The sequence below is a fragment of the Monomorium pharaonis genome, chromosome 2 (assembly GCF_013373865.1).
Source record: "Monomorium pharaonis isolate MP-MQ-018 chromosome 2, ASM1337386v2, whole genome shotgun sequence".
Classification (NCBI taxonomy): Eukaryota; Metazoa; Arthropoda; class Insecta; order Hymenoptera; family Formicidae; genus Monomorium; species Monomorium pharaonis.
The window spans coordinates 8,248,331-8,271,833 of record NC_050468.1 but is presented as its reverse complement, the minus strand read 5'-3'; the positions used below and the strand labels follow the sequence as shown (position 1 = coordinate 8,271,833).

At 30.8% G+C, this 23,503-nt stretch overlaps 4 protein-coding genes across 6 annotated transcripts; 2 read left to right on the top strand and 2 right to left on the bottom strand.

Annotated features, from left to right (window-relative positions):
• The first annotated feature begins 2,083 nt into the window (after positions 1–2,083).
• LOC105831176 (sorting nexin-16) lies at positions 2,084–4,516 on the top strand. The gene is made up of 5 exons (XM_012671153.3): positions 2,084–2,532; positions 3,139–3,425; positions 3,733–4,041; positions 4,152–4,279; positions 4,342–4,516. The coding sequence occupies exons 2-5, from the start codon at positions 3,156–3,158 to the stop codon at positions 4,379–4,381; spliced, it is 747 nt and encodes a 248-aa protein (XP_012526607.1). The 5' UTR covers positions 2,084–2,532; positions 3,139–3,155; the 3' UTR covers positions 4,382–4,516.
• Positions 4,517–5,717: 1,201 nt separating this feature from the next.
• On the bottom strand, positions 5,718–10,687 carry LOC105831187 (b(0,+)-type amino acid transporter 1). 2 transcript variants are annotated; one of them, XM_012671166.3, is made up of 3 exons: positions 10,228–10,687; positions 6,333–7,631; positions 5,718–6,206 (listed from the first exon to the last, which is right to left on the bottom strand). In XM_012671166.3, exons 1-3 carry the CDS (start codon positions 10,319–10,321, stop codon positions 6,142–6,144), a joined length of 1,458 nt encoding a protein of 485 aa, XP_012526620.1. In that variant the 5' UTR covers positions 10,322–10,687; the 3' UTR covers positions 5,718–6,141. The 2 variants fall into 2 exon arrangements, with proteins under 2 accessions (XP_012526620.1, XP_012526618.1); XM_012671164.3 differs by lacking the exon at positions 5,718–6,206 and having other exon boundaries at positions 6,241–7,631.
• Positions 10,688–15,834: 5,147 nt separating this feature from the next.
• LOC105831188 lies at positions 15,835–17,594 on the bottom strand. Its single transcript, XM_012671168.3, has 3 exons — positions 17,315–17,594; positions 16,708–16,883; positions 15,835–16,479 (listed from the first exon to the last, which is right to left on the bottom strand). Exons 1-3 carry the CDS (start codon positions 17,422–17,424, stop codon positions 16,016–16,018), a joined length of 750 nt encoding a protein of 249 aa, XP_012526622.1. The 5' UTR covers positions 17,425–17,594; the 3' UTR covers positions 15,835–16,015.
• Positions 17,595–18,094: 500 nt separating this feature from the next.
• LOC105835332 (ZZ-type zinc finger-containing protein 3) lies at positions 18,095–20,654 on the top strand. 2 transcript variants are annotated; one of them, XM_036283077.1, is made up of 5 exons: positions 18,095–18,798; positions 18,904–19,060; positions 19,432–19,607; positions 19,888–20,010; positions 20,083–20,654. In XM_036283077.1, exons 1-5 carry the CDS (start codon positions 18,412–18,414, stop codon positions 20,332–20,334), a joined length of 1,095 nt encoding a protein of 364 aa, XP_036138970.1. In that variant the 5' UTR covers positions 18,095–18,411; the 3' UTR covers positions 20,335–20,654. The 2 variants fall into 2 exon arrangements, with proteins under 2 accessions (XP_036138970.1, XP_012533942.1); XM_012678488.3 differs by having other exon boundaries at positions 18,099–18,798; positions 19,366–19,607.
• Positions 20,655–23,503: the final 2,849 nt, after the last annotated feature.

Below are 23,503 nucleotides of genomic sequence, written 5' to 3'. Positions count from 1 at the left end.
CCGCGATAGGGAGAAGCGCATTTTTCAATTCACCGATTGCTCAATCTCATAATACGCAAATAAATCAGCTCTTACAGAGTAAAGTTGCATTTACTATGATAATATATGTATACATAAATATATCACATATATCATATATATTATAATATATGTATATGATAACGATTGATTAATCAATGAATTAAAAAACTCGCTTTGTATCGAATTGTTTGCACGATCGTGAGAGGATCGATAACAGCTATTAGTGTGCATATAATTTATTCGATTTAATTATGTCGGTTAGACGTTTCGCGGATGATGTAACAGAGATACTTGGAGCGAATATGAAAAAAAGTTTCATAATAGGAAATAAATATTTGTGCTCTATTTTACTGTACCTTACAAAAATTATTACATCTACAAATTTCTTAAAAACTAAGAATAAAGCAATCATTTTTCTACAAAATTCTGTTTAAAAAATAGCATTATTCATAATTTTCAAAGCTTTAATTTGTATACTGTTGTATATGTATGTTTGTAACATATAAATGGATTCTTAATCTCTAAAGGAAACTATTCTAATTGAACTTTATTCTCTTGCTGCTAAAGTGCAAAAATCACTCTAGATGCTGTTATTATAAGTTAATCAAATCCGACTTGATCTCTGGATAAAATTATAAATTTTTTATTTGATATATGAAAAGAAAGAATTAGGGATTATTGATTACAAATTGCTATAGTATGATGATAAATTGCCCTACCAATTGAATTAATTGGTGATCAAATTGCAGCTTGATCATCGAAGCTGCACTTGGTGTTTTCTGAATTTTTCTTCAATACTAATAAACATTGTCCTCGCCTTTGGCCCTGAATCGCCTTATTTTTAGAACGATTGTGCTCCTCGACCACGTCTTTTTATCCAAGTATATATACTTACAGTCGATGTGTTACTGCCCACGATATCGGTAAATGGATTATAAGCATATATCCTGCCGTACGTACCGTTAACCGAGCCTTCCACATTGTACGTGTTAATTACACCTCGTACATTGCTTCATTTTTGCTTCATTCTAACGGTTACAAGGTACGTGATGTAACTCTAGCTCTACAAACGTTACTCGAATCCTTATATATATATACCGCGCGGGTTGGTCGCAATCGGATATAAACGTCAATGTCTAATGCCACGAGGTCGGAGGTCATTCATTTTTTTTTTTTTATAGAAAAATGAAGCAGAAGTCCTGAATAAGTTTGAACATAACTTAAACGTATAAACCTTGTGCGCTTCGACATTATCGACAAAGTTTTGTCTGCGTGTTCTGTGTCATAGGGAAGTCGCCAAGGGCATACGCCTGGTCGATCATCGCAAAAGGGATCGACCTGACCCTCGAACTTAACCTTATATCTTTAATAAAACGCTATTCGATAAGAAAGTTATCGCATTGATCGGCTCCTAGAACTTGCTTCATTGCTCAGTTTCATTTGGGGCGCTGAAAAGGTCGGGGTCGATTTGCACAATTTCTAATTGTATCTATTATATAATTAAATTATGGTTGGTGGAGGGCTGAGTTGTTTTAATAGAACGATATCTCTAAACCGTATCTTCGCGAAATGCCACAGAAAAGCTTAATTTTTTAAAGATTTAAACACTAGAGAAAGTCTAAAATTCTACAAATCGTTCTATCAAAAAAATTTAGTCTTTTGTTCTTTGAAAAAATTGAAAGTATCCGCCGATATTTTAAATATTTAACAATTAATTTTAAAGATTTTTGTTCAATTTTTTCATTAAACTAATCGGATACTAAACAATACCCCGTTGAAAAGATGAAATGAAAATCCATGCAAATGGTTATCCACATACGTGGATAACCATCTGGATTTCCATCTCATCTTTTCAACGGGGTATGAACACGTAACCGTGCCAGATACAGGGGTTATGTTTATTTATAAGATGATTCCTTTGCATCATTAATATAATTTGTTAGACTATTAAATATTGTATAATTGATGTATCACAATACTTTCGCGCGGATTTTCGCAAAACATTACTCTGTGTGTGCCAAGTTCCTAGATGACAGCACAAGTCGCAATCTGTGAAAGCGCAATTCAGCGCAGCTGCAAAAACATCTCTCTATCGCGGCCGTACTAGTCATTCTTACAATTAGATGCTCTTAGGATTTCTCTTTTCTGTTGAAAGATGCATAATAGTATTTTTTAGCATCTGTAATTGACTCGTTTTTTTACAATCTTAACTCCAATATGCATAGTTTTAACACAGTTAAAAAAAGAAACAAACTCCAAGACTTTTCTAAAAATTTTTGATTTTACTGCTCTTATTCTCTCACGAATTTTAAACCTGTGAATTGTTTGCAAACTTTCAATATGTCAAATAAATATGAAGGAAACTTGTGTGTGTCAAAAAATTTGTTGACTGGGCAATTGATATTTTTATAACATGTTAACAGTTGTGATATGACTGTGTTGAAACAATAAAAAATGCAATAAACGCAATTGAGTTCTTCGTATTGTATTCTGTGTGCTGTAATAATTAAGGTTAGTGTGCAATAAGTATTTTTTATTTACTCATTACTCAGCATGAGACTTAATTTTTGTTTTTGTCGTACATTATTTTTTGATATGCAAAATTTCTACTTATATACTGTCTTTTTTCTATAAATATGCTTATAATGTGTGATTATAAATATTTAGGTTATTAGCTAGCTATATTGTTATTTAACTATATACTATACATTGATTTTAAATACTTCTGATGTTTCTCAATTTTTAGATTTTTATCTCTATATTTTAAGTGTAACATTTATTTGATCTAAATACAATATTTCTACATATTATATATGATTACTTGAATTTATTTGTTTAATCTTGGAATGCTACTGTGTGTTAATTTTCATCTAAGTACTAATTCAAGTATAGCTTTTATTAGACTTTGACATTTATTTTTTTACATTAAAATAGTACTATTAAAGTTAATCTAACATATTGTAATTTGTAAAGTGAATATAAAAATGTATTTAAAAAATCGTAATTATAAATTTTTATATCAAATAGTGTGTAGTTAAGAAAAATAAGTAGCATTTCAGGATTAATAGTAGCTAAACTTATATATTTTTAATTTTAAGTATGCATGGTTTTGTTTAGTTTTGTCCAAAGTTAAAATGTCCAATTCGGAGACTGGCGTGGGATGCATTAGCGAGGTAACACTTGCAATTGGTAAAGCAAGAAGTTCTCAGGCAGGTACCATGAGAGTCCCTGATAGTCCCGACTCCGATGGATCTGGCCAATCTATTTCATACACTGTGCAACGATTTAATTATACCAATGATAGCAATGCTAACTCCAGTATTCTTCAGTCACCTCTTACTAGTGATGACTTGAGAATACCTATTATTGGTTATGAGATTATGGAAGAAAGAGCTAGATTTACAGTTAGTTAATTAAAGTATTAACAATTCTACAGTTCTATCATTAAATTTTATTAACACTCTCTTAATACATATTTTTCTTTAATGTAACACATAGATATTAATATTTATAAATATAAGTATTTTGCATAGCCAATAATCGTATGTTTCATTACTTTTAATGGTACAAAACTTTAAAAATGTATAAATCATTAAAGATGAAGATATATAATACAATATATAATATCATGTAATATCAAATTATGAAAGAACTATCTTATCTGCATTGAATTTTAAAATATTTTAAAGAATGTTTATTCTTGATCCACAGGTTTACAAACTTCGAGTTGAATTAAAAAACGGTGATTGCTGGTTTGTGTTCAGGAGGTACACAGACTTTGTTCGATTACTAGCGCAATTGAAAAGACAAAAAGTTCCTATCGCTCATTTGGCGTTACCAAGAAAGAAATGGCTTGGTGATAATTTTGCTCCAAGTTTTTTAGAAGAAAGGATTTGCGGCCTTCAGACATTTGTCAATGGCATATTAAGTAGTCCACTTCTCATAGGTGTTTCATGTGTAAGAGAATTCTTTTGTTTGGATGATCCTCCTATTTTATCTGATACAGCAGAAGAATCTAGGGTGAGTTGTAATTTGCAAATAATACAAATAATATACCTAGATTGTATTTATGGATCTTAACATAATTTCTATATGTAGTTTTATGTAACAAAATATTTCATTTTTTTCAGGCAATATTTGAAGCACTGCAAGATACAATATATAATTTGAGACAACAGTTAAGAGAATGTGATACAGCACTTGCATCTGAAAAGGCTTTATGTAATGAATTCCGAAAAAAACTTCATCAGATATTAAGGTAAATAATAAAATTTATTATTTTTTATTTTTTTAAATAAAATGTATTTTAAAATGTTTCAGTGAAAGACAAACTTGTTCAAAATGTGGTGCAACTCAATAATAATTTTATAGACTGGATTATAATATTAGCAATACAAGATAGATATGAATAACACATTGTGTTATTCGTAATGTTAGATCTGATTAGAGTTAATTTGTACAGATTTTAATTCAATATTTTAAAAAGCATAGAAAATATTTTTAAAAATATATTTTATTAAGTGGGATATTTTTGGAATTGATATTTTATACACAGGATTATTGTATTAATTATATCAGCAAAATTTTATTGATATAAAACAAATTATATAAAATTTTATTCACAAATTTTTGCATTTGACTATTTATTTATATATTTAACACAATGATATTATTTAATAAATTACAGATGACATTTTTGATACATTTATATTTACAACTTATATCTAAGATTAAAAATGCATTTCCATGTCAAAAATATAAGTAGATTAAATGAGTTTATACTCAATTTCGATGAAAAAAATATGTGAATCTTAGACATGTTACTTTTTGTTAAATTTACTACATTGAACATGTTTAACGAACTGAACATCAGATCATAATAATTTCATGCGTTATTTCTATTACAACGAACTAAAATTTCGTTTAATTTGTTACAAAAAAGATCGAGGAAAATGAAAAGAAACTTACATATATAATATAATATTTTTGATATTTTATGTAAAATTATGTGTTCTGTAAATTTTATGTCCTTATTCTATTATATGTATAATTATCATTAATTGTATAAAAATTTAAATAATATACTGCATATTTTAGTGCATTATTGAAAAAAATGTTATGAAAAAGTGTAAATATGATATCAATTAAAGTTTTATGTTTTTAAAATACTATTTTAATTTTATAGCAGAATATTGTTAGATGTAATAAATTTCTAATAAAATATATTTAAATATAATAAATATCTGACATTGTACATGAAACTGAATATAATACAATGTGGACACATTACTTTATTGATATTTACTGTATTTAAAATATCAGAAAAGTAATAGTAAATTATTTTATATAATATCGCACTACCCAGATAACACAGAGAGTTCAAAAAGAACTCAATTGTATGTTACCAATTATCAATTCTTTTTGAATTTTTTTTATAAAAATAATTCTTTTTGCATCTTAAAAAGAATTCATAATTGACATAAAATTGAATTCTTTTTGAATCTTTGTGCTATCTGGTATTACAATATATAATCATTGTTCCTATTTGTATGTTGTATTTCTCGTGATATTTTCTTTATACAATACTTTAATCACATTTTTTAAGTATAAAATATACATATATATTGTGTGTGTGTGTGAATATATATATATATATATATATATATATATATATACATACATACATACATACATACATATACATACATACATACATACATACATATATGTACGTATATTTTATATATATAAATTCTTTAATTACTTTATATAAGGCACATTGTTGATTCTTTTTATGCCTACTACAAGAATTGAATTTTTAATTTATTTTGGTAATAAAAAACTATAATATAAAACAATATTGAATTACGTAATGTATATGGAACACAAAGAGTGAATGCATTATGCGAGTAATTATTATATGTTTGTTCTTGGTAGTTGTACTGCTGTGCTGGTGCAATAAGTTAAAATGAGAAAAAATTTATTTTGTTTTATTCTACTTATTGTACTAGTTCAGCAGTGCAGCGACAAAGAACAGGCCTTATGTATGTGTGTATGTGCGCGCGCGCGCGCGCGCGTGTGTGTGTGTGTGTGTATACAACAATGATAAAAAACATTTGTTCAATCTTCCTTTTCATCTGGAGCAACAATTAGACATAACGCTTGCAGGAAGTATGTCAATTTGGCTAAAAAGAAAGATAAAAACATATTTTATTTTATTTATAGATAAAACAAATTACGCTTTATGTCAATGATACATAAACATTTTATGTAAAAAATTTTTATATACTTTTTTATTCGGTTACACTCACCTGACAAAGTATTGCTTATCTTCTTATACACAAATACATGGTATACGACAATACCACATAAGATGAATACAAGTGCGAAAAGATATTTTATCGATGGCTCGTGAACTATCGGAAGTACTGCGAGGAAAATGGAGACACCTAATACTAGCCAAGGTATCACGATAGGTACCGTGTAAGGTCTGGGAGCATCCGGTTTGGTCCGTCGCATAATTATGAGCGATATCATTGCTAATCCGTAGAACACCCACATAAGGAAACTGGCAAACTCGATCAAGGCTATTATGTTGCCCAACAACAAGCATGCCAACGAAAGTATACCCTGAAAAACTACTGCTGCGGCCGGTGTCATCTTGTTTATGTGTACGTAACTGAAAACTCGTGGCACATGGCCTTCCCTGCCGGCGACGAAACACAACCTGGACACGCTGAATTGAACGCTAAGAGCGCATCCGAAGGTCGACAATGCTACACCGAGCGGTATCGCAAAGCCCATCCAGGGAGGCAGGACTCGGTCTGCCCATAAAACCGCTACTGCTGGCGCGTTCTTCATTTCGGGCAACGTCAATGCTGCCATGTACATCAAGTTCATAGATACATATAGCACGGTGATGGTAGGTACCGCGATAATCGTACTGCGGAAGATATTGACTTCGGGTTTTTGGACTTCTTCGGTAACGACCGCGGCCGAGGTCCATCCGTCGTATGCCCAGAGACCACTGTAGAAGGCCAAGGCGATATTACCGGCCGACGTGGTAGTGCCATGAAAAGGATTATTGAGAAGTTCCACATGACCCGTACTTAGCCACCATATCCCACCGCCGATCACCACCATACAGGCAATTACTTTGCACACAGTGAACACGTTCTGCAATTTAACGTAGAGCTTGACGCTGACGAGATTGATGTACGTTATCAAACCTAACGCTATGATCGCTATGAGTTTCTTTAGCCTTGCCATGTCGTCTTGGGATAGATTGCAAAAATATCCGGAAAATGGCTCCACGCTGTATTCCGCGAAAGTCAATATAATTACTGCCACTTCCGCTGGCCGTAGTAACATCACGTAAATCCAGGAGCAAATAAACGCTGGTATCTGACCAGCGTAAGCGTGTAAAGGCCCAAAAGCCTCTATGAAGTACGCATATTCGGCACCAGAACGTGGTACCACGGTACTTAATTCGGCGAAGGCCAATGCACCCAACAAAGATAGCACACCGCAGCTGATCCAAACGACCAAGCAAAATCCCACAGATCCTGATCGCTCAAAAGCACTGGTTGGTGACACGAAAATACCGGAACCTAGACAACAGAGATAACGAGATTACAGTTAATGGTAATTTAGCAGTATTATTCGGCGGAGTATTCCGTCGTGACCAAATAGTTGGCTAATGCTCTCATGACGTGGATGACTGATTAATCTCGATTAACCTTTTTGATGTTTTTAATCGCATATAATTCTCACGTTGGTACACAAAATATTTGTTGGTCATTAATTGTTGATTGTTGAGGGCTTTCAAATCATTTACGACGTAATGTAGTTTTTCTTATTATTAAATAAATAATTTATTAATAAAAATTTCATTTTTAAATAAATTACTCAAAAAAGTGTTTCATTATTAGATATAATATTTTATTTTTTTTGTTTTTTAAATATTAAAAAATGTTTTAGTTTTAAACGGTGTTTAAATTCAAAACACTAAAACATTAAACAGAGGTGTTAAAGATTTCATTTTTAAATGTTTTAGTATTTTAAAATTAAATATCGTTTAAAACTAAAATATTTTTAAGTATTTAAAAAACGAAGATTAAAAACATTTTAATATCTTCTTTTTTTAATAGGCATATTGTAAAGTTTTTTTTATTACATATTAACAAATTATTTAAAACTTTTATTATTGAAATCTTAATATCAAGATAATAAAAATGAAAAACGACAAATACAATGTTATTTAAGTTCGTTATTAACTGTAGTGTGATTATATCGGATAAATAATTTGATCATTGATACAATATCAATAACATCCTCTTGAACTGAATTCTTTGGAAATTTTAAAGCAGATAAAGCATGAGATTTACCAGTAATATGTAACGCTCGAAGAATTTAAGGCTTTTTTATTAAGCTTTCTAGTAATTGTGTAAAAATAGGTATTCCAGAGCTAAAAATATTTAGCTCATTAAAACTTTAATCGTTGACTACGCAGTTATTGACTTATGTGCATATATGTCAACAATATGCATATATGTCAATGATTAGGTTTTAAATGAGCTAAACATTTTTTAAACTGGAATATCTATTTTTACTTTATATATACATATATATTTATATATATATATATAATTTCTTATTTTATAATATAACTTTTTTACTGGTTGAAAGAAATATTACGGTCTCATATTTTCGACTTTTCTAACACCCGGTATCCAAGGCCGCGTGAGAAAGCATCCCGGACACTGTCAATCAACTGTTAAAATACAAGAGCTTCAATGTATAAAGCTTATTTGGGTCTATACAATTATGTAATTATTGTTAACTGCTCTTAAATTGCCTTCTTGCACTAATCATTACCACTATATTTCTAAAAATGCTATAATTTATGATTATTACTTATTGTGTCGTTTCGACAAAATATTGATAAATATTCTTGCGATTATATGTTATCTACAAACATATGTAACTTGCGTGATGTATATACACGCAATACATCTCGCCGCTCTATGACGAATGATGGTTAAAACAAAAACAGAGTAAGAAACAGAGAACATTTCATTGGCATGAGTAAAGTCGAGCAATGACTTTCTTTATGCATCGTTTTAAATTTTCATGATCAAACTCACAATCACGAAATGAATTAAAACAGATTGATGTTATTTATTTTCTGTGAAAGTTCTTTTTAATTTTTGAAATCAGAATGCTGTTATTTTTTTTTAAGTCTACTTTATCGCAAACTTCTTTATTTTTAATATATTCACGTTGTTTTTCTCACATTTTAAGCAAATAGATTTGTTTTTTTAATTTTTCTTTTGAATTTAGAATGAACTGACATAATTTTTTAACTTTCAACAATACATTGAAAAAAGAATAGAATACTATCGAGTAACAGAGTTATATTTAAAATTTGTAAAACATTTTTAGTAATATAATTTTATCATATTGAAGAACATCTGTACAAAGAATAGATAATTTTATAATGCATATTTTTAGAATAATTTTTATCACATAATTATTTTGTCTTATATGTATTGATATCTTTTAATTTGGTGTCATATCTTGACACAGATGTTTCTCAGTTGAAATCGAATAAAAAAGTTTGTATCACTTTTACGCAATTATTTTGCGGTCAAATGAATATGGTTACATTATCATATCATCATTTAACATATTGTGAAATCTGCAACGTTTAATTGTTCGTTATATCGCTAAACAATGCCGAGTGAAAACAATTTTCGTGACTTGCAATAAGAGTGCACAAGAGCGTGTGTGAATCTTTTTTTAGCACGATGCAACAGATTTGAACGAGAGACAGCTTTTTCTTTGTGTGGTGCATTGCGATTTATCGCTCGTGTGCGATTGCGAACGAGAGTGTCAGAGATCAAGATCCGCGGGTATAGAAAAAAGAATAATGTGTCATGGATTTCCGTTTTTATCATTTGTACGTATTGCAATGTGTTCCACAACCTCGATCAAACTCGTGGAATATTAAAGCACGAGAGCATAACGCGTCGCATGCGCATAGAAAACGTGTATGTGTATATACAACGCACGATGTTTAATTTATTAAATTCAAATAACAAAGGCGAGAATTATGACCGAGAACGACAGGCCGCGGACGACGATTGTATTTACGTTTCGCGTAACCGCGAGAAGTGGAATTCTCAGTCAACAATTGTGCCTTACCTATCATCACCGCCAGAATGATGCTGACCGCGCTGAAAAGGCCCAGCTCTCTCTTTAGCTCGACTTTTCCAGCCGTCTTCTCTTCTAATGCCATTTTTTTTCTTCACGTATGTCAAGAACGGGACGAGAAACGAGAGCGCGGAGCACGTTGTACCGAACCACCGCACCGTCAACAGTGATTTAAAATTCAGTGACACATCGCATGGACTACCGAACTCTCTCTGTTTGTGACAGTGGCGGCAGAGGCGGCGAAGGCGGCGGTGGCGGCCTTTATCTTTTCCTCTGGACGGCAACCGCGAACTCGTCGTCGGCACTCCGACGATGGGCTCCTAGCGGGCTCGACCATGCAAGTAAAACTATTAAGTATGTTTATCATTGCCGAAGCTTCATCGAGACTGGACTGTTAATGGCTCAGCTTGTCGTTTATTCTTTTTTTTTTTCATGGATACTTAGGCGTTGATAAAGATCGAGGTACTCGTTCTCGTCACAGACAGTTCGCTATCTTTCTTTGATCATCGATCACCAAGCTCGGAAAGATAAGACAGAATCTCTAGAAATCGATATGACGTTGGATCATAAGATTTAACATGTGACAATTAGCACTTATTATCACTCACGTGGAAAAAAAACCGGGTTAAATTAAATGGTTTGTTTGCCCGAATTTTATGAGTTTGTTCCGTTTGGATCGACAAACATCTAATCAGTTAGGTCGTCATCAAGTTTCTATCAGCGTGCAACCGATATTATTGCAATCGAACGATAAATAGATAAGATAGTAATTCAATTTCGTCCTTTTGGTATTAGAATAGTTTCACTATATTTGTATCGCATCGCGTCACGGTAGTTACCACTTTTGGACTCGATTTTGTTATGAAGGTTACATACATTAACAATGACACACGTACTATGTTAAGAAATAGAATAATAATGCAATAACTACAAAGTAGTAAATTTTTTAACTCAAAATGTTAAAGTTAGTGGCCAATAAAAATTAATTACGTTAAAAGTGTATAAACAAAAAATAATTTACATTAAAAGTTACGTCTCAAGTAACTTTTAAGTTAAGTAAAATTAATTCTGAAAGCATTATTTATATTAAATTAAAATATGTCGCAATTTTTTAAAATTAAATTACTCAAAATAATAAAATAATTATAATATAAATTATAAAATAAATTTGATATTTTATTTGTAAATTAAGTTTATCTATAGTAATAAAAAATATTTTTTATATTTTTTTTATTCTTAGAAAGTTTACCTATTTAAAAAATAATTTTTTACTTAGGAAAAAGATTAATAAACTTATGTTTTGAAAATAATTAGATAAAATTAAAAATTACTTCAAAATAATCAAGAGAGTTAAGTAAAAATTTATTAATTTTGTTATTTAATTTCTAACTAGTTATTTCTCTCTCTCTCTCTCTCTCTCTCTCTTTGTTATTATATTTTTATTTTATTTTATTTTTGTTAATTTTTATCTTAACTCTGTTTTTTGTATTACTCTTTGTATCTTTTTACGAACATTTTTAGAGGGTATTTTACTCTAGAACAACAATATAAACGCTGAACCAATCAATTAATCTCTCTTTTTTTCTAATCAAATTTCTATAAAATCACTACAGTTTTATTTTGTAAAATAGTGCTATATAAATTGGGAAGAATGTGCTAACTCTTTATCTTTCTTATTTCCGTGAAAGATTGCCGACTTAGCAATGTTTAATGATTTTCAAATATAGGTAATGCTTCACACTACTAAATTTGCATGATGCAGCATTTCAAAGCAAAGTGTTTTTCTGTCGAAGCAAAATAACAACTACGTCATATCAAGTACCCTAATTAAAAAATCTCTACATTATAAATGTTTTTAATTGAATGGATATTTTTATCTGTTTTGTATCTGAATGTTCAAATTATAAATATACTAAACGTACGTAAATTTTAATGATATAAATTTAAAAGAAAATTCACAATAATTGAAATTTAACATATTTATCCTTTCAAAAAATAGATATTTAAAAAATTTGACTAGACACTGTTGGTAACCATTGTACAAGCAAAACTATACAGAAAAAGATTGGGATAATCTACGGAGATTGCTTCAAGTCGTTAATTGAAGCTACTATTACGTTTTAAGTGAATAATCATTTTGTCTCACGACGTTAAGACTATTCCCACATCCTATATACATAAAGTTATCTTATCTCATAAATTTTTATGTTATATGTTACACAATCTTATAACTGTCATTTGGCGAATATTACGCCTGAGGCGTTCTATAAACATTATTTTTCTGCCTTAACAAAGTTATTTTCAATTCCGGGTGAAATACACTTAGTATTTTAGGTTTCAGATAATAATTTGATTAAAATCTAATCTTTTGAATCTTGATACGGAGAGATATTGACATTTTGATTGACTAGACGAGTCTGTGCAAGCCTGTATCAGTCGCGTTTATGATAGGGATAATTATATCTTGATACAATTCTTGCATAATTCTTAATATGAGGAAAAAAGATACCAAAGATAATAAAATTACTTTAATATATACCTTAATATATACGGGAAAAATTTTTTTTAATATATATGGACATATTTTATCTATATTTTTATATGTTTTTATATGAAAAATTTTTTCCCGGGTATATTTTACAGTTTCTTGCATCATATACGTGTATATACTAATATAAATTACCCTGCATAAAATGTCTTATTCAAAAATAGTGTTTCGCATTTAAGAGATTTTATTGTGAATTCTGCTTTACAAAAATCTCGGATTGGATCGTGGCTTAAGAATAGAACCAAGAAATCTTGTATGAGTCCAATAATAATTAGCAGAAGAATTTAAATGAATCTTTTTTAATGCAAAGGTTCGCATTCATTTGAATGGCTCTTATTGCGATTGAATGCAAATTAAGAATATTTAGAGTCAAGTGAATTTTTTTAAATGCGAGAGTGCTAAATTAAGAGAATGCTAAAATAATTGACGAGGTTGGAGAGATCGAAATCAAACTCCTGAAGTCCTGCACGGCCAATTATGAAACTAAAAATGTCGATAAAACTGATCATGTCGATAATGTCAACATTTACGATTGTTATGTTACCATGTAAACTCTATTTTTTTGCATTACCATTAGCGGTATATTTTACATAACATGGATTAGAAATACATATAAAGGTGTCTTATTCCAAATGTCCTATCCGTATATCATTTGTATATACTATCATGCAATGTAGTAGCTACTTTTTCTTACGTCCAATACCATTTTAGGTCAGGACGTCACATGTATTGACATTGCACATATTTTTTAAATCTCTTTTTGTGCTACGTCTAATAAAAGAGATAAAAATTATTCTTAGCTTACCTTGTATTAAAATATGAATTAGTATACATACATATATTGTTTATTCTTTAAAAAATTCTGTATATTGCTCTAATGAAATGCAGACCATGGATATATCTACATTTGTAGGACATATTAGAATTTCAATTATGTGTAGTATTTGTATTATATAATATATTTGTGTATGTACATTCACGCGCACGCACATTATAATACATACTGTAATTATACACTTATAGACTTATAACGTTTAAAGTTATGTTCGTATGATAAAACAAAATTGGAATTATGTGTAGAAAAATCTAAGGTCCCATATAGATAAAAAGATGTCTTTTAGATTTCTATTCTAATTCCTGCATACAGGATGTAGAATCGCTTGTGCAGCGCGGCAAGAAGCGATGCCATGACCAATAAACATACAGCTTCTAAGGAGAAACAATGGAAGCTTTCCAATAAGAGACACAGCAGTAATTCTATCTTTATCTCTAACTAAATATATTATACAAAAACAGAATATACTGCTGTATCGTTTTTGTGCCACTTGCTGGAAAGCTCTAATGTATTGGATATCACGAAAAAATTAAGTTCACAGTAAATGTAAAAAGAATCGAACATGATTGGTTAATTTTCTATGACTGAAGGTTATTATAAATTTTATCATTCCATACATCCCCAAAATCTCAGAAAAAATCCGTGATTGCCGTAAATGGGATACCAGATGTTAAAATAGCTTACTCTTGTCTTAATAAGCTCAATAGATATATTGGGGCACATCAGTTTCTTCACAATATAACGTAGTATGTAAAATTAATTGCAAAGATTGTGAAGCTTCTTATGTCGGCCAAACGGGCAGGTTACTTAAGACTACTAGAATAACTGAGCACAAGAACCACATAAACAGGAATTCCAGAACTTGGTAATTACGGATCACAGAAACAAAGAATTACATGACTTCGACTGGGATGTTTTAATTTTGAACAAAAAAAAAGTTTATTTAAGAGACTAATTTCTGAGTTAATTCACATTAAAAAACAAAAGAAAGGACTTAACATGCAATGTGATACGAATTTATTGAATTCGATTTATGATGATCTCTTTAAATAATGCGAGTTAGATGATTCTTCCCGTTCTAGTTCACCCCTCTATTTTTTACTTCTCTCTTCATCCTATTTTCCCTCTTTAGGGCTCTTCCGATTTGAAGTTTGGATCCATATTGCTAAATATCGTCGTTTCACTGCGTGTCTCGACATTGACAAGTACAGATCCATTTCATATACAATGTAACGACTTATATTTGAATTTTAACCGGCTTAAGTAAGTAAATAATTTGTGGAGGTTTTGTTGGCGTTATTGGCTTACAATCCAGTAGATCAATTTATGTCGATTTATATATTTTGGGGACCTCGATTTGGATCCAATTAGATCATAATTACCTTAGGGCATTACATATAGTTTCAGCATCCGGCCCCGAGCAACCAGCATGAGATTCGTTACCACATGAATTATGATAGCACTGAAGAGGACTCGAATTGTGAATTTGTGAGTCGAAACGTTTTCGCACTAATGTACGTTACACTATTCTGAAAAAAGGAGTTCACGATACAACTCCAGAATATTGTTAAACAATAATAAAATTTAAGCACGATTATATCCCAGTGCTGGCTCTAATTGGCGTTTAATTTCTAATTTATTATCTATTTTTATATTATAAATTTACCTAAAGATTAGACAGTGATTAGTCGATTGTAACAGATTAGAATCAAGTAAAACTTAATATAATACAAGAAATAAATTTTTATAAAATATACTAGCGTATAAAAAATGCAAAAATGTACTAGAAAAGTACAATTGTACTAATTCTTGCAACCCTGGTCACCATAGGATCTTCTTATATAGTTCTCAGAATGTAAATTACATCACGAGAAAGGCAGTATCGCGTCGTCGCAATTGCGGATGCTGCACGCGTGAGTACATTGTATTGTGGCGGATGTTCCACCGCTACATGAAGTACTAAATTATGATTTAAAATGTCTTTTTTTTTTTAATATTGAGTAATAAATATATAAAGACGTTTATAGATATCTTAAAGCAATTCTAGAATTGATCTTCAAGGTATATGTATAAAATACATCTTACAATTGCACCAGAGATTCAGAAGGATGACTTATGTAAGTTTTTATTGTTAGTACAAATTTTGTTGAGTTTATTTGTAGATGTAGAGATATGTATCTATTATGGAAATGTCCACCAGAGATTATACAAAGGATTACTTTCTTATGTAAGTTTTTATTGTTAGAATAAGTTTTATTGAGATCATTTGTAGATATAGAGGTACATAAAGGAAATGACTTCAATATTATTAGAAAAACATGTAAAAATTATATAAATAGTATATGTTGAATATATTACTCAATATAAAGGACATAAATATTGCAATATAAACAATGTTATCTAAATGATGCATTATCGTATCTTCTATCTTTTGAATCCTTTTCAAAGAGACGTGCTTGGGTTTTTAAGAATTTAGATGTCTGTTTTGGAAAATATTTATCCAATAATATATCTAATGTATGAATATCTTCCATCTTTGTTTTTTTCGTTTTATGTAATTCTAATTCCAAATTGACTATCTTTCTTTTATAATCTCTTATCTGTTGATAAAGATGTGCTTCTTGTAAAGATGTGGAAGATAATGACAAAGGCGTTTGTGTTCCTGATTCCAACATTTTTGCTTTTGTTTTGTCTATATGTACTACACCCAGGTTCCTTTCATTAAATGTAGTTATATCTAATATAGTATCTTTTTCTTGTGCATTTACTTCAATATTTTCAGCATTTCCTTTTTGAGTATTTTCAATATTTAAGTTTACACAGTGTGTTTCTACACTTGAACTAGTGGAACTTTCTTTATCTGTAAAATAATATGTTATATTATATTATATATAATTCTAATAAGCACTAACAAACAGAAACGTCAATGTAATAATTTCTTATTTAACAATGTAATTGCAATGTGTTAGCGCAACTGAATTGTACGTAATAGTTATATTGTTCAATGGAAATTTGTTACTGATATTTACTGTTTACTAGTGTTTACTGGGATGTTATTCTAATGCTATATTATTTAAAAATAACTGACCATTATTTCTCACAATATAATTTGGGATAGCATGTGGCTGCAATCTCGTTTTCTCATAATTTAAAAACATATTATTGGCAAAATGAAGTTTGCATACTCTATAACCATTATAAAGTTGTATGGCCGTTTTTGAAAACAGTTCTTTTCGATCACAGGCTGATACCCACAATTTTGATCTTCAAGCAATACATAGAAAAATATTACTTTTATGACTTCTTAATTCCTTGGTGAAAATGTAAAATCGGAGCGTAAGTCGAACGTAAAGGGAGAGTAATAGAAGCGTTAACAAACCTTCTACAAAGCGTAAATTGAAACAATAAAATGTAAAAGAAGTGTTAACGCTTCTTCTACATTTTATTGTTTCAATTTACGTTTCGTAGAAGGTTTGTTAACGCTTCTATTACTCTTCCTTTACATTCGACTTACGCTCTTACTCTCCCTTTACATTCAAAACTTACGCTCCAATTTTACATTTTCACCAGGGTTGTTTAATAATTGATTATATAATATAATTTAAAAACTAAATCAAACTCTTTAAATGTAAAAGTCATACAATCGACTTTAAAAGTAAATCAAGTAACTTGATTTACTTTTAACTGATACTGACCTCTCTATATCTTTTGGAAATCGAAACAAAGTTTCTTTTATCCCTCGTTTCTCACTACTTGCACTTTGGCATCCTTTGAAGGAACACCGATATCCACCTCTTTCACTCATATTAATAACAGACTAACTAGTACATGTTTTCTCGGATCTAAGAGTCAGTGACAGATTAAGGTTATGAATGACTACTACATATGAGGTTTGTTCTTGGTAGCTGCACTGCTGTACCGGTGCAATAAGTTAGAATGAGAAAAAATATATTTGTCTTATTCTAACTTGTTGCACCAGTTCAGTAGTGCAGCGACAAAGAACAGGGGCTCGATTCTTGAAGTCATTCGCAAGAGAAACGTATACGCAAATACTCGCTCTAACAGAAAGTTGTAAGTTTATTGGTTAATAGCCATACGATAGCCAATAAATTTCTAACTTTTCTGTAAGAACAGAATTTGCGAATACGTTTCTCTTGCGAATGAATTCAAGAATCGGGGCCATGAACTTGCATAAACGTATAAGCATATGCATAAGGAATTCGATTGGTTTATTTTCTTACGTAAGTACTTGTAGACCAATCAATTTTCTTATGTATATGCTTATGCGCTTATGCAACTTTGTGTGGACATACCATAAGGTTTGTTTTTTATTCCTACACTGCTGCACTGTTGTAATAAGTTAAAATAAGACAAATATATTTCTCAGGCTACGGTCCACTTGACGCTACAAACGTTTCGAAGCATTCTTTGATTGGTCAATTCATAAAAATCTTTGTTTCGATTGGTCAATCAAACGCTTCAAAGCATTTGTAGCGTCAAGTGGACTGCAGCCTCATTCTAACTATTGCACTAGTGCAGCAGTATAGGAATAAAAAACAAACCTATAGAAACTGAAGGAGAGAGGAGAAAAAGACAGAATGACACTTCACTTGTTCAGTGAATTGAGGTTAAGTTCTCATTGACATGTGCGACTCGTGTGAGCCTACGTTTGACTCGGTTTGACAGCACTAAGGAAATGTGATAACCGAAAAATCAATAAGGAAGTCCGCAGATTTAAACGATAAATAGACATACAGTATTGCTGTTTATTATACATTCAAATGAATTGAAAATGAATGACGAGGAGGCAAGATTCCCGAATGAGGAAGAGAACGAGTTTTACTTCGAATCCGATCACCTAGCACTGAGGGGTAACAAGGATTATAACGCTTTCTTGAAAACGATAGTTATTCTCGAGGCTCAGAGAGTTCAAGCCATAGAAGATCTGGATAAGCTTATGTCCGTGCGTGCCGAGGCAATGAAGGATCCGATATCGTTTGTGGCACGATTACAAAACGATGATCTTCCGCAGCTACCTGGTCCACAGAAAATTGCGGAGGTTCCCTATGTCGACTGGTCGCAATACAATGTTACATTGCCAGATATACGCATGAGGCCGAAAACTCGTCACAAACATGTGCCTCAAGTGCAAATAAAAACTGAACAGGAAAATGAGAAGGTATGCATCGAATGACTTATGAAAAGTATATGAAGAAGGAAACTGTATACTTATGAAAAAGTATATGGAGAAGGAAACTGTATACTTGATTGTTTTGTTTTACAGGTTTTAGTCAGAGGTCGTGCCTTTGATGAAAGTAAGCCTGAGACGTTCAATCAACTGTGGACAGTGGAAGAGCAAAGGCGACTGGAGGAGCTATTAGTCGAGTATCCACCAGAAGAAGTAGAAATGAGGCGTTGGACCAAGATAGCAAATGCATTAGGTATGTCAATCTTTACAATAAAAAAGGATACTAATAAGATTATCAATCTTATTAATGATTCAATTGTAAGTATTTTTTAACTATATTTATTTATTTAAAATGGTTTTAAAAAATTTAAGAATAAGTTTTTATAACAAATGTCTGTACTTCTGCTTGAAATAAAATAAAATGTAATATAATTATCTTTGAAATTTCAAAAAACTTTTAAGAATAAAAATTGATTGGTTACAAAATATTCATGCTTGCGTCTTAAAAGTTAACATATGTTGCTGTACAAGTGAGACATAGGTTATATCTGTTTACAGGTAATCGAACCCCTAAGCAAGTATCCAGCAGAGTTCAAAAGTACTTTATTAAGCTTCTGAAGGCAGGTTTGCCTATACCAGGCAGAGGACCAAAGCTGTCATCAAAATTGGATGTCAAGAAAAGTTTTACTCATAAACAGCGTAACAATCACTTATTATTTAAACGTTCGACCTTCTTTCCACATCAAGATATTTCTTTTACTTTGGATGAAAGTAAAGAACAGCCTCTAGCAGAGGAATCTGTAAGCATTGTACATTACTATCTTAAATTTTTTATTTATGTATATCATTATTTATAATTTTCGTAGATTAGGATGGTTTCTAGTATAATATATACACATATCTTTTTTACAAATATATAACGTAATATAGAAATTAAACTAAACTTGATTAAACATATCTCAAAGAAATATTTATTCTGTACACTCTTGATATAATATTGATATAATATACTATTTTATATAAAATATTAAATATTAGGAAAAGTTGTTATATTAGTAATATTATTTTTTTTATCCTTAGGAGGATGATACACCAAACGGAGGAAGCGATGATAATCCCGAATTAAGACAGATCAATTTATTGCGACAAGTGAAGGCTGAAAAGGAACAGGATTCTCCGATATACAAACACGTTGGATACAAAGTACATATAATTTTTTTTATCCAGTTATTATGTATATAGAATTATTGTTTATTAGCGATATTCTTTTTGCAGTGTACAGTGTGTGATGAAGAACCTTTAAGGGGTACCAGATGGCATTGCTCAGAATGTCATAGTGGAATTGATTTATGTGGTGATTGTGCAGTGGCACAATTGGAAGAAGAAAATCCCTTACATGATCCATCCCATAAATTAATTCCTATAAAACCACCACCATGTACTAGAAGTTATGACTTAGATTATTTTCCACAAAATTTTAGCAATTCTTCTTATAATTATCTCGATCCAAATTTTCTACCCGAATGATTTAAATAGATATATTTCTTCCACATAAAATATATACAATCAGAGAAGAACCTGAGAGCAGTCATCGCGTTGTTCTAAGTGTTTTAATCTATCAGCGCCTTTATGTTCACAAAATGTGCACATTGAACTACGTATTCAAATATCTCTGAATCCCGTAGGTAATGTGCATGATTTTTTGGGTTTCTTCTATACTATGTCCATGTTTATTTGGTTCTGTTTCATGCTATACCCGTAAATTTTACAATTACATGCATTCATATTTTAAATCTGTTTTATGCAAATGTACATAATCGTGTTCTATAAATGTGCAATACCACATGATATAAATTTAATTAATTGATTTGATAAAAATTCACTCACCAATTGCTGTCGCTGCTGCTGTTGATGTTGCTGATGCTGCTGCTGCTGCTGCTGCTACTGCTTCTGCTACATTCCTTTTCCGGTTTTGATTCTGAAAATGTGATAAATATTATTCCTAAACTCAAACACAAAAGCAGGTAAAGTAATTAAATGTATCATTTAAAAAAATAGTATATTTAATACAGAGTCGCTCCATGGATGCCGCTTTCTGCTGACATCATCCTGCTATTCTCGAACCGCACATTAATAACGATCGCCCGATACTTTATTCGGCAATCCTTATATTACGGATAATATATCACACACGAGTAAAACGTAAACCGCGCGCGAGAATTTCACTTGGCGCGACCGTTACATTTGGAAAAATACGTTAAAAGTACGGCACGTCAAGACACACTGAACAGAAGTAAATCAATTCACGCCCAGAGTTTTGTATTTCTGTATGATTGCGCGACGACTAATAAAGTTTCATTATTGGCACGATCGACATTCTACCGAACGGATTGCGTATCCTCCTCGAGCGAATACGCGCACACGAAAACTTTGCCTGGAACGAAAATCAACATGGCACGAAAGTGGCGGACGTCACGTAACTTCGTGGAAACGCAGGCCGATTAACATTGTCAAACAGATGAGTTAAGTTTGAAGATTTAAGTTTGAGATTTTCTATTTAGGAAACGGTGTTTTCGAAGATTGATTTATTCATCCACATTGCTCTCACACTATCATATATTCAAAAAATTATCATAACTGTAAAGGTTGTAATTGGGTCAAATGCATTGTACGAAAAATCGATTTACCGGCATAACAGTGAATGGCCACTCTTCCTTCTTGCACAGCGAAAGCTACAACTTTGACCATGTCCAAAAGTTTTCCCACCGTAGCGCTACCGTAATCTTTCAAGGCAAAATTATAATAGTTAAAACTGCAACACACAGATTTTCACGTGATTGTAATTGAGACAGCTTGAGTTTAAAACTTTTCTATCAAGAAATAATAAGAGTGGCAGCAAATTATTTTGGAACTTTTCTTCCTCTTTCTACAGATATACGCGTTTACTGCATTGTATACTATATTGTAAAACACTTCTACCTGGTGGTTGTTAGGATTGGGGAAGAAACGCTCCCACACGATAGTCTACATTCGTTTAACACAAGGACAACCACTTTCTTCCATTTTCGCTATTATTCTTGTTAATTTAAAAGTAAAATTCTTTGCCGTTTCATTTTTTCGTCATTATTTTATAATATACATATAATCATGTAAATGTGAAATACGATACAGTAAGAATGATTTAAATAAGTAATTTTTTCAAACGTTACATTATTTGCAATGTATTACACGATAGCGGAAACGATTTCGATTTTTAAAACATAAATACATAAAATATTAATATATTGCTTTAATTTATCCATTAATAAGAAAGTTATTAAAGATAAATATAAATTTTTAAAAATTATTAAACTACAAGTTATACCTTTCTATATCTAATTTGATATTATAGCAAAAATATATTTAAAAAGCAATCAACATTTTTTAAAATTATTCTTGATAACTGAATAATCAAATAAATTTACAGTAATTAATAAATATTGTAAACTAATGTTAGTAAGTATTTTTAATTCTTTAATACTTATTTTTAATGCTTACTGTTGTTTTTCATAAAAACATTAGAGTCATACGTGAAGCTGCTCTCTTTTAGTGGACCACCGCAGCTTGCGTGTTCACCAGGTGTTTGCAGGTTTATTATGGTTTTTATATTCCATCCTTAGAACTGGGCAATTATATCTTTCTTTATTATTTGCGCGGTATTGGGTCGTGCCATTGCAAGGACATCGTCAGTTACCCTAAAATATTTTAATAATTAAACTGAATTTAGATTGAAAACTAATATAAAAGCTGGCAGCGTGTGACAACAAATTTCTGACAACCTATTTTAATTATTCATGTTAATGCAATGGAATGTATATTAATATGCTAACTATATATCTAAATTCTAAATAAATCTTTGGTACTGATTAAGTTGAGCGATGCTTTGACAAAATGTCAATAACTAGACGATTCAAATACATTATAGTGCGCGTCTTTAGTCGACATAAATTATCAGATGAGTTAGAAATGTACCAAGTAATATTCAACGTTTAGGACTTGTATAAGAGAATGAGTACATATTATGCAAATAATTGTAGATGTTTATAATATGCTTGAAGTAATAAAGATTAATTAATTAATTGTAGATGTTTATATATTATTACCCAAGTTGTAGCAGTTAATAATTAATACTTCTTAAAGGTCTATTATATGTTTTGTTATTCTTAGACGTTTGTTCGATATAAAAGTTGTTTAAAGTTACTTTATTATTAAGTGTTTAAAAAACAGTGAGTCTATTGTTGACAAAACTTAATTTATGCTTGTAAAGTATCACTAATATCATTTTTTTATTTTTAAAATTTTATCAAAATTTAATAAATGCCTGTGTGCTCACCAATGCGAAAAGATGTTCTGTATTGCCATGTGGAGCCGGCCACGTTTTCACAACTTATTGTATTCCGCTTGAATTTCGCATGCATTTAATTGCGATCCTTGAAGTCCCGCCGGGACCAATGAGCTCACATCCATTCTACAATCGAAAGAAAATCCGAGTAAAAATTTCTTCCTTAATAAAAATTTTGGGCGAGATTACGAAAATTACAAATATATATAAAATTACAAATAAATTTATAAACTTTAAAACAGAAAGAATTTTTCAAACCTAAAACATTTTTATTGTGCATTTTGGCATAAGCAACAATTGTGAGTTGATATATAA

Coding starts and splice junctions, on each gene's coding strand:
- LOC105831188 (XM_012671168.3), bottom strand. CDS start 17,424: ATGAGTGAAAGAGGTGGATATCGGTGTTCCTTCAAAGGATGCCAAAGT. Junction 16,884..17,314: donor TTTCCAAAAGATATAGAGAG/GTCAGTATCAGT, acceptor TATTGCTTGAAG/ATCAAAATTGTGGGTATCAG. Junction 16,480..16,707: donor TTATATTGTGAGAAATAATG/GTCAGTTATTTT, acceptor ATTATTTTACAG/ATAAAGAAAGTTCCACTAGT.
- LOC105831176 (XM_012671153.3), top strand. CDS start 3,156: ATGTCCAATTCGGAGACTGGCGTGGGATGCATTAGCGAGGTAACACTT. Junction 3,426..3,732: donor AAGAAAGAGCTAGATTTACA/GTTAGTTAATTA, acceptor CTTGATCCACAG/GTTTACAAACTTCGAGTTGA. Junction 4,042..4,151: donor ATACAGCAGAAGAATCTAGG/GTGAGTTGTAAT, acceptor CATTTTTTTCAG/GCAATATTTGAAGCACTGCA.
- LOC105835332 (XM_012678488.3), top strand. CDS start 18,412: ATGAATGACGAGGAGGCAAGATTCCCGAATGAGGAAGAGAACGAGTTT. Junction 18,799..18,903: donor CTGAACAGGAAAATGAGAAG/GTATGCATCGAA, acceptor TTTGTTTTACAG/GTTTTAGTCAGAGGTCGTGC. Junction 20,011..20,082: donor ACAAACACGTTGGATACAAA/GTACATATAATT, acceptor TTCTTTTTGCAG/TGTACAGTGTGTGATGAAGA.
- LOC105831187 (XM_012671164.3), bottom strand. CDS start 10,321: ATGGCATTAGAAGAGAAGACGGCTGGAAAAGTCGAGCTAAAGAGAGAG. Junction 7,632..10,227: donor CATTCTGGCGGTGATGATAG/GTAAGGCACAAT, acceptor TCTGTTGTCTAG/GTTCCGGTATTTTCGTGTCA.